Source organism: Centropristis striata, chromosome 20 (genome assembly GCF_030273125.1).
Source record: "Centropristis striata isolate RG_2023a ecotype Rhode Island chromosome 20, C.striata_1.0, whole genome shotgun sequence".
NCBI classification, from domain to species: Eukaryota; Metazoa; Chordata; class Actinopteri; order Perciformes; family Serranidae; genus Centropristis; species Centropristis striata.
This window is the reverse complement of record NC_081536.1, coordinates 4,438,739-4,450,033: the sequence shown is the minus strand read 5'-3', so window position 1 is coordinate 4,450,033 and position 11,295 is coordinate 4,438,739. Positions and strand designations below refer to the sequence as shown.

At 38.1% G+C, this 11,295-nt stretch overlaps 1 protein-coding gene across 2 annotated transcripts; it reads right to left on the bottom strand.

The window, feature by feature from the left end:
* Nucleotides 1–506: 506 nt before the first annotated feature.
* Nucleotides 507–8,961, bottom strand: bag3 (BCL2 associated athanogene 3). Of its 2 annotated transcripts, XM_059358746.1 has the most exons (4): nt 8,204–8,961; nt 4,624–4,959; nt 3,517–3,867; nt 507–2,941 (listed from the first exon to the last, which is right to left on the bottom strand). In XM_059358746.1, exons 1-4 carry the CDS (start codon nt 8,402–8,404, stop codon nt 2,030–2,032), a joined length of 1,800 nt encoding a protein of 599 aa, XP_059214729.1. In that variant the 5' UTR covers nt 8,405–8,961; the 3' UTR covers nt 507–2,029. The 2 variants fall into 2 exon arrangements, with proteins under 2 accessions (XP_059214729.1, XP_059214730.1); XM_059358747.1 differs by lacking the exon at nt 3,517–3,867.
* Nucleotides 8,962–11,295: the final 2,334 nt, after the last annotated feature.

Here is an 11,295-nt window from a genome sequence, read left to right as displayed (position 1 = left end):
AAGGCAGGGAGCAGCTAACAGCTCAGACTGAGTCATTAATCTTACCGTTCACTCTTCAGTGTAAAAACTAAACCCGATTTAAGACAGCTGAAGACTAGACTCAAGAAAACATCCTCTAATCCAAAGATGGAGCCCGAGCATACTCATAAATTATTAAAATATGGATGCTTATGGCAGAGAGTAAACATGGTGAACATACTGCATATACATAAATATGATAATACCTAATGCTCTAAAGCAGGGGTGTCAAACTCTGAGCCAATATCAAATTATTATATTATTGTACTATAAAAGCTGACCCACCAGTATTATACGGCACATTTGCCGCTAATACTAGATTTATTATTGTTATTTTATTTTTAAATGTATTAACCTGTTGAAAAACTTTATTTTGATATTTAAATCAGAAGGATACAAATAGAAAAGAGGCATTTTTATTTAATTTTTATTTAATAAATTAATGACATTGATGTGTTTTTTTTATATGAAATTTAATTTTGCATGTCTGCACTACTTAGTTATATATTGTATGTTTATAAGCGTTGCTGGTTCCATATTTAATGTTAAAGCAAAACATGTTTGGTATATATTAAAAGGTTTATTTGTTCAATGTTGGCCCGCGATTTTATTCAAGTTTTAAATTTTGGCCCATTGTGTATTTGAGTTTGACACTCCTGCTCTAAAGAAATAAATAAAAGAAAGAACCCTTTAGAATACAACTGACATGCTCCTGAATAAAAATATTTCTTAGACTTTGCAGAATGTGTGTAAAACCCAGATATTAGTCAAAATCCATGTCAAATACATTTTTATTTTCAAACATACCAGTGTGACTTGCTTTCAACAATGCATCAGTCTGCTACTCATAAACAGTGATTAACACTCCACCACAATCCATAATTTGTAAAGGTGTTAGGCAGTGACTCTACCCTATAGATGGCTTATGATCATATCATAGTGACAAATTACTACACAAAACATTAGCGTGATCTTAAAAACATTTTGGAACAATTTTAAATCACAGATTGAAGTTTTGTTGAACTTCTTCCCTTTATGATTTGGGTACTTTCTCACAGTTGGGATTTTTTAAGGCTTTTAGGCCGTTTTGTGTTTATTACAGATTGTGGCTGTGGTATTTATACATTCTGACAATCTTGAACTGTGATTCCTCGTTAGCATCAAGTGCTGATTGTCTGACATCTCAAGTAAGATACATATCTCACCTCCATTTGTCATTACACATTCATAAATGTACCAAAATACTATATAATGATATAAATACTGATATAGTGTTTTTTTGAAATAACAAGTAAACCAATGCACATACAAACAAACACATCAATCAAAACTTGTGTAACTTATATATTTCAAATGAAGTGCTGCTGATCTTTCAGCATGATATATTTCAATGATGGCAAAGTGCAAAGACGGCAAAATCAGTAATGCACCAAAAAGCAGCATCTAATAAACATATTCACTGTGCTCTGTGACAAAGCAGCTCCAACATGGCCAGGTGGCTATAAAGGGGGAAATGCTTTTCTGTTGACTGAGTTTTGCAGTGAATTCTGCTTTAAAGCCCCAATGTTTGCACTCGTGTACTAACTGATTTGCTGAGTGGATTAAGAAAAGCTCCATACAATATTTGATCAAGACAAAAGGCAACCACACGTAACATTTCTTAAGAAAATACTTCTACTTTTCTTCCATTTATTTATTGATAAAGGCCTCTTATTCAAACTTTAATTTGACTAGAAATTGTTGTCAACATCTTGATCATGACAGCTGTCTTATTATGAAGACATTGGCACAACATAGAAGGCAACAACATTGGCTTGAAAAACATGATTGCACTGAGCTACCATCAATTATGTGCTGAATGGCAGGAAATACCAACACTGTTAATCAATGCATGCAACTTCCACAAATGCTGTAGATAGAGGAGGAGGAGAGTTAGCCAGAGCAGACTTGTTCACTATCAAATATACAGCAGGTTAACCTGCTCCCCTCTTGATTACAAAGTGTGAAGTCATTATGATATCTCCTTTGACAGCTCGACATTCTCCTTGGTGATCATTCTGGGCTCTCCTTTCTGCATCAGGTTGTCGCCCTCCATGGCGGTCTCGCTGGCCGGCCTGGCTGGCTGATCCTCCAGTTGCTCCAGTTCTTCCAGTATGTTCTGAACACGACGGACTCCGTCCCGTCTCGCCTGCCGTACGTCAACGCGACCCTCTGGGTCAACCGAGTCCAGCGCTAAGAGCTCTTTGGTCAGCAGCTCCTCCAGTAACAAGTATTTCTTATCATTCTTCTTTCCATCAAAACATTTCACCTCATGCTCCAGTTTAGCAACCCGTCCGACTATCTGCTCTACTTTAGCCAAGCCGGGGTGGACCGGGCACTGAGCAGCCTGTTCAGCCTCCACCTTTACAGGTGGGGTCTCTGGGGGGGCAGGAGTCGTGTCCTGGACTTCAGGTTTTGGAGGTATTTGAACTGTGATATCTGCAGTGTGTTGTTGTGGTTGCTCTGGTTTCTGGGGCTGCTGGAACGGTTGCTGCATTAACTGTTCAGGATGCTGAGGCTGTGGAGACTGAGGTGGTGCGTGCTGAAACTGTTGGGGTTGCTGAAACTGCTGGGGTTGCTGAAACTGTTGGGGTTGCTGAAACTGTTGGGGTTGCTGAAACTGCTGGGGTTGCTGAAACTGTTGGGGTTGCTGAAACTGCTGAGGTTGCTGGAACGGTTGAGGTTGCTGATGTGGAGGCTGTTGGAAGTGTTGAGGTTGCTGAGGCGGAGGCTGATGGAACTGTTGAGGTTGCTGAGGCTTTTGGACGTCAGTTTCTGTGTGCAGCGGCTGGGGGAGCTGCGTGTTCTCGGGCTTCTGCTGAGCGATTTGTTGTTCCTGCTCCATTTTCTGGGGCGGGTCTCTTGTGAGGACGTGCTGCTGAGCCTTAGAAATGAAAAAATTAAAAAATCATCACAATCTGGGTCAAGACATGCTGACGTGAAAACTCAACAATTTTCCAATCAAACACTCTAAAGCAGCTGTTCTCAACCTTGGGGTTGGGACCCCAATTGGGGTCGCGAGATGATTTCTAGGAGTCGCCAAATCATTTTGGAAGTCAGCTCTGTCTCCACTGTGTTAATGTGTTTTAGTCTTTTTGGTCACTTAATGTCTTTTTTTTGGTCATTGTGGGGTTTTTTGTCATTTTGTGTCTTTTTTTGATCATTTTGTGGTCAATTTGTGTCTTTTTTTAGTCATTTTGTGTCTTTTTTTGGTCATTTTGTGTCTTTTTTTTTATCATTTTGTGTCTTTTTTTGGACATTTTGTGTCTTTTTTTGGTCATTTTGTGTCTTTTTTGGTCATTTTGTTTCCTTTTTTTAGTCATTTTGTTTCTTTTTTGGGTGATCTGAACTGTGCGTGTGAGATTCTGTTTGGTGAGCGGGGGTCGAGGACAACATGCATGTTAAATTGGGGGTCACGACTCAAAAAGGTTGAGAACTACTGCTCTAAAGTAAAAGTACCTGTGGTCTTTCTCCCATCACCTGCGTTACAATAGGTGACTGGCTTCTAATATGAGGTTGGAGGTGAATAGAAGAAGCGTCGCGGTGTTGGGGCATCACTATCGGAGAAGCTCTTTCCCGGGGAGGAGGCATCGCTGCAGAGTAGCCCGGCCATTCGTCGGACTGGAGGCGATGGTAGGGCTGCTGGTGCTCTGAGTAGGGGACGCGCTGAGAGTAGACAGAAGGATTTAACTGAGCCTGTGGTTGTGTTTGGCCTCCTCCACCCTCATGGATCACTGGGATGGGGATGTAGCCTGCCTGAAGACCAGTGCTGCTGGGCCGTGGGGGTTGGTGATGCGGGACGGTGTAAACCTTGGAAATATATCAAAGTCAAAGTCAAATTTATTTATATAGCGCATTTACCGACGGCTGAGCCGCACCAAAGTGCTTCACATAAAAGTGCAAAAAGTGCAATAAAATATAGAATTGACAAAGTACTTAAGTATTTTAAAGTACAAATTAATTTTTTTTTTTAGTATTTCTACATTTACACATTTCGCCAATATTGAGCAGAACATATTCTAAATACAGCCATTTTTTCTCCAAATTATGTAAAATTTGTTATATACCATAGTGTTGCAATGTAAACATGGATTGTATTTTTTTCTCATTTTAGTTCACATTTATTTTCCTGTATATAATCTGATTTTTATGGGGAAAAAATGACTGGTTACACTAACTGACTGCGTTAGACATTGACCCTATAGTCAACACTCTCCTGGATGCCAGGAAATGACACTCAGTAGGAAAACAATGAAAATGCTCACTAACAAAGGTAGAAAAAGTAATATTTTAATTCCTCATAGCTACCAAGTGAGTAGACACCTGCCATTGACAGCTAAGGAATTGACAAAGGTAAAAGAAACAAAAAAAAAAAAAAAAACTTTAATTGTAGGCAAGAGAAAAGAGGTGGGTTTTTTAAGTGAGATTTAAAAACATTTAGGAACTGTGCTGCACGGATGTGGAGGGGGAGGGAGTTCCAGAGTCTGTAACAGTGAAAATTCAGCATTTTGTCATTTATTTTGCATGCAAAGTAGACAGTATGGCAGCATGCATGCTCAAACTAACCTCCGGTGTTGGTGAGACTGGCGAGCTGGCCTTTCCAGTCTCAGAGGGGCAGCTATCAGAAGGTCCATGTAAAGGGGATCTGGGCCTGCAGTGGAGCCCTGGCGTCGGGGAAGGCGTCCGCCCATCGGACCGGATGTTCTGTACGCTGGTCGGCTGGATGTAGGAATAACATGGATGCTGCTGCTGCCTCAGCTCTGCACCCTCATGGAAGACGGGGATAGGAACATAACCTGGGCGCAGAATGGGGTGCTTCATCTCTCTCACATAGCTCTTCTGTGTCTCCAGAGGGCTTGGTTCTGGTGGTATGTTAGGTCCATTTGCTGACACTTCTTTGACCTGAAACAGAACCAGTAGATAGATTTAATTCAAAACGTTATACAGGTGCATCTCAATAAATTAGAATATGATAGAAAAGTTTATTTATGTCAGTAATTCAATTCAAAAAGTGGAAATAACAAATTATATAGATCCATTACCATTTTACCATAATGATTATGGCTTACATTTAATGAAGACCTAAAATTCAGTGTCTCAAAAAATGTGAATATTACAAAACACCAATTTAAAAAAAGTAAAAGTATATTTAATATGGAAATGTTGGCCTCTGAAAAGTATGTCCATCTATATGCACTCAATACTTGGTTGGGGCTATTTGACTTGAACTCCTGGAAATTGACTTTTCCATCATATTCTAATGTATTGAGATGCACCTGTGTGTGTGTGTATATATATATATATATATATATATATATATATATATACATACATATATATATATAATCTTGTGATTTATTTCTATTACAAGAAATAAACAAACTAAAAGTAAGCAACTAGAAAAAATATTAAAACTACTCCATGTACTCAGAATATCTTTAAATGAACATTTTAGTCAACACTGTTGTTGCTTTACTTCTTATAAAGTTTTAAAACACAGAATTGTTTAAAATGTATCAGTGTGTATAGCCCTTTACAGAAACCTCCTCAAATATGTCTGACGTTCTGATGTTCTGATTCCAAAACCTAAGGCTTATATTAATTAGGTTATTCGATTATTATGAGCAATTAAAAGTTATGAAAACTATTAAAACTAACAAAACGATAGAGGATTTACTTCTAATCTTAGATTTACATCTAAATTGAGAAACTCTGCACAAGGGAACCTTCATAAATTAAACATTTCATCTGAATATGTGGAGCTTAACATGTCTGCAGAAAGAATTCTTACAGAAGATTAATAAATACAACCAAATGTTTTAACTTGGAGGTATTTTTCAATAGGAAACTTCTCTCTCTCCTGAGATAACTGCAAAGGTTACAGGTTAAAATGTGACATTTTCACAAGGGGATGCCAAATGTATCGCCTCTGTGAGTATTTGATAAATGAAATGAACTTGTGATTAACACGGACTTTCGGGGTCATTTCCAGTCACACTGTTGCTGTGTTTGTTTGTGATATTTTAATCCACTATCTGAGTCAGATAACCTGTCACCTGTCTGAACTATTTGGCTCACAATAGTTTGACACACCCTCTAAACTAACATACTATGAGCTAATCATCATCATGACAGAGAGAAAGAGAGAGGGAGAGAGAGAGAGATAGAGAGAGAGAGAAAGAGAGAAAGAGAGAGCTGTTTTTTCTCTGCTGATTGACAAACTTTATGAAGACTAAAAGGGTCAATATTTGTATTATTTTTGCCTGTGTGTGAAGTGAATTTCTTCATTATGTCAGTGTTATTTGACCACATCTGTTCTGGTCTTGTCTTTAATAAAAAAAGAACATAAATAATCCCATAATACATTTGTATGTACACAAAACTAATAACCACACTGAACGTAAGTCCTTATTGTTGCCCTACAACTGCAGGAAACTAATCTCTATATAAAAATAGCATAATATCTCACTCTGCAACATTGGTATCAGTGACAAATAAGGGTTGGCAAGATGTTAAATGGTTTAACCACAAAAAAATGATAAATATTAAATACTTCATCCACCTACATTGTATTTAAGTGGACTTATACATATAAGTACTTAATTTAAAAAAAACATCAAATTAATTTCTTTTTTTAGTATTTCTACATTCACACATTTCGCCAATATTGAGCAGAACATATTCTAAATACAGCCATTTTTTTTTCAAAATTATGTAAAATTTGTTATATACCATAGTGTTGCAACGTAACGTGGATTGTATTTTTTTCTCATTTTAGTTCACATTTATTTTCAATCCAATCCAATCCAATCCCCTTTATTTGTATAGCACATTTAAACAACACAAACATCTCAAAGTGCTGTACATAAAATCAACAATAAAACAAACAATTCCATATACCAATCAGCAATATAAAAAACAAGTGTATAAATCTAAAATGATGCCATAAATAAAACAATACAATCAAACAGATAAACATAGTAAAATAAAATAAAAGACGTAGTTAAAAGCAGTTTTCCTGTATATATTCAGATTTTTATGGGGGAAAAAATGACTGGTTACACTAACTGACTGCGTTAGACATTGACCCTATAGTCAACACTCTCCTGGATGCCAGGAAATGACACTCAGTAGGAAAAAACAATGAAAATGCTCACTAACAAAGGTAGAAAAAGTAATATTTGAATTCCTCATAGCTACCAAGTGAGTAGACACCTGCCATTGACAGCTAAGGAGCAACAGGTCTACTGTTAGTTCAACACTCTGTTAATGATATAAGTGCCTCAAGCTCTTCTTCTACCTCATAACAACAAATAGCAAAGCCTACAAACTGCCTACAGAACAAAAAAAAACTGCATTAATATTCAAACCAGCTGCATTTTACGCTCTAAGACAAAAGTTATAAAGTAGCTGTGAACGACCCTTTGCCCTCTGCCATTTCAGTGCGGGACACTGCACACTGCCAGCACCATTGCACCAATTTTATCCCCTGACAGCTGTGTCTTTCTAGCAGATTCTTCGGGACACTAACTTTGGACAACAGTGTCTCTCTCTGAGACGAAAGATTAACAGCTGGCAGCCTGTGGGGTTAACTTCAGCCCACGGCTTGTTGCTTTTCTTTCTCTGCAGACCTGTATGATTTCACAACATGTAATAAATACAGCTGGACATTATAATAATAAAGCAGCCAGCGCCTCTATAGTCAATCACACTGTAGTGAAGTGGACCGGCCTCAATCCTTGTAAGGGAAAAAGTTTAATGTAAGCTGGACGTCGCAGTGTTTTCCACCATGAAAGAAACGTGATGAAAAAAAATACTGGAAGCCCGTCTTAGATAGCCTTACACATTGCATGGTGACTCACCGAGTAATAATAGTGTTAGATCATGACACGGGAACATAACGGGGCTGATCACCCGTTATAATAGGCTTATGAGCTGTCTGTGAGGGGGAGGTGACGGTGCCAAACAAGGCCTACAGTCAACAAGATTAATATATAACAGTGATGTAGCACAACGCGTTTCTTTAGCAGCGCACCAAAGAAAAACACGCACTATTTTTTTATCGACGCATAAAATAGTGGTGGAGGAGTTGTACAGCCGCTGTTGCGTGAATATGACACGCAACTTTATCCCGCCGCTCTCTTACCTTTTTCGTGTCGTGTCGCGGGTCATTCCAGGTTGTCGTGCGGTTATTGTGATCCACAAAGAAGGGCCATCCAGTCTGAGGGTCAATTTTCACTTCCCAGCCGAGGGGAAGAGGGTCGTTATCATTATTAGCCATTGTCAGTATCGGGGAGTGGGTCTTCATGCCGTTCATGTTGCAGCTGGCTGTCGAGTACTGAAACATTTTATACAGGCGACGGACGCTTTAAAGATTCCTTGAAGTGACGTGGGAAAAGTGGGCTGGAAGTTTCTCGAAATAGCCGGGTTAATGTTGGGGGCGGACAGCGCTGGATACTGTGCCATGGGTTCCCAAACCTGCTATGTCGCAGACCCCCTAACATAGACACAGAATAAACCTCTGATCTGCATCACATTTTTTCAACCAGGGAGCTGCGCCAAATCAGAATAGGCTGCTGTGGAGTGTTTTTCTTTTGTTTTTCTTATTTAGTCTCATGGGCAATACGCATTGATCAACACCACTGCAAAATTGCCAGTGTTATCATGGGCGAATTATAAGATAATGTACCTCTGGGCACAGACATGCAAAAGCCCCCCTAACTCTCCTATATAGAAGCAAGATGCATAGACTTTGCAGTGGTTTTGCCTCCTTTTTGTTATTTTTTTGCTTCTTTTTTTTAGTCGTTCTACACATTTTTGTGGGTTTGTGTCTCTGGTAATTTTGTGTATGGTCCATTGTGTCTCTTTGTGGTAATTGTGTGTCTCTTGTAGTCATCCTGTCTTTTGTTTTTTTGGTAATTTTTTTATTCTCATGGACAATACGCATTGATCAACACCACTGCAAAATTGCCAGTGTTATCATGGGCGAATTATAAGATAATGTACCTCTGGGCGCAGACATGCAAAAGCCCCCCTAACTCTCCTATATAGAAGCAAGATGCATAGACTTTGCAGTGGTTTTGCCTCCTTTTTGTTCTTGTTTTGCTTCTTTTTTTAGTCGTTCTACACATTTTTGTGGGTTTGTGTCTCTGGTAATTTTGTGTATGATCCATTGTGTCTCTTTGTGGTAATTTTGAGTCTCTTGTAGTCATCCTGTCTTTTGTTTTTTGGTAATTTTGTGCGTCTTTGCAGTTATTTTGTGCCTTTAATAGAATTTTTGATAATTTATTATATTGAAGCGATATAGGAGATTGACATGAATCAAAGTAGTCATTAAATCATTATAGGCAAGGATTTATTTTTATTTTCATTCATTTTTGGGGGACAATGTACATTGATCGACATAACTGCAAATGTGCAAGTGTTAGCCTATTTTTCTTTTATTGTACCTCAGGCTGATGTTAAATTGGCCATTATAACAACAAGGTATGATAAGATAAGATAACATAAGATAACATAAGATAAAATAAACCTTTATAAGTCCCACAATGGGGAAACTGCACTGCTCAAACAGCAAGTGGATAGCAGAAAGAAGGATCAGTATAAACAAGGGTAGTGTTAAAAAAATAGCATAAATAAAAAAATAAATATAAAATAAACAAGGGGCGATATAAAAGTATAGAACAATATACGTGATGTGGGCAGATATAAACAAGATGTAAATAAAACCCACAACATAGCCTTTAAAAATAGAACCAGGGGAAAGCTAAACATGAACAGCTGTACAGGATTAGAAGAGACAGACAGCATCATGTAAAGTATTGTAAAATGCAGGCAATTCATACAAGACAATGTTATGTATGCAATCAGCCCAAGGAATTGAAATATGACTAAATAAAGTCACATTACATTACAAAAGACAGGTAAAACCGGAATAAAGGCAAGCTGACAAACACACAAAAAGCCAAGCAAACAAGAGCAAACAGCGTCTATGTTAGATAGCAGGTCTGATTGTTTTCACTGCAGCTGTGGAGAAAGTGACTGCAATAAACATAATGTCTTATTGTCTCGTGCTGACGATAGTATCTCAACCCTAATATTCCTGGGACATCCTGTGGCCCCTCAGTGACCCCTGAACAACTTCCTATCAGACGAGGGAATCCCAAGCTTTTTCATAACAAAAGGTTTCCCAAATAGATGCACTCAGACTCCCACATAATAAGTCTTGTCCAAGGGAAGTCAGTCTGGGTTCGCTAGAATTTGGTACACAATTACATAACAGTGGTGGTGTGATACAGTGTGGGCACAGTGACACCTCCAATGACAGATCTGCCTTAATCACAGGACTACTCCAATTCAGCCTCATGCTATGAAAGAAATACTAGTAAATGTCAGAAAACTCATCTTGGCTGGAGACTGTCTGGAATCATTGCATGGATTTTTAGAGATGCAGAGATTGCAGTTGAAGATGATTGATTTCTTTATTTCTGGACACCTTAAAAATAGTAAGCAGATTGGCAATAACAAAACCTGCATCACATAGCATGTGGAGCCAATTCCTGCAACTGAGTGGTTGTATGTGTTAACAGCATGTACATTATCTTTTAAAACGCCAACATACAGGAGTTTGTTGATAAGTCAGCTCCAAAAACATTTTTCAGTAGGAATATTACAGGCCATTATATTGTAGTGACATGATGTGAATGACAAAACAGTTATTGTGTTTGGTTTTTGATAGTGAAAAAGTTTAAATCAGGTCTACATTGTTCATTTGTATGTGCCACAATGATTGATGCCTTTAGTCAGTGTACTCATTAATACAGTGATAAATCACATTGACAAAATGATTATCAGATTCTTCATTCTGTGATAATGTTGATGTCTTTCTAATATTTGCATGCTAAGACCAGGGTGAACTTTTGCAAGCCTTTCAACCAGCAGCCTACTGAATGGATATGCATTTGCTAACACCAGCTGAGCCATGTCTGAAGGTTAGGTGGTGGTTAAGAAGTGGCTTCTAATGGAGTAAGTCACCTCAGTGTTGCTCAAAACAAATTCAAACAACTAAGCCTTTATGGGAAGACTGTAGAGAAATTTGTATTTTTTAAAAATATAAATATGATAATTTTGACAAAGGATAAACCTTACCTTTTGACCATTTATAAAAATATTTCAAAATAAAAGCACCTGCCAAAAACTCCTTAAAGTTTCTGTCTTTGGCGCCCCCCAGTGCAAGTA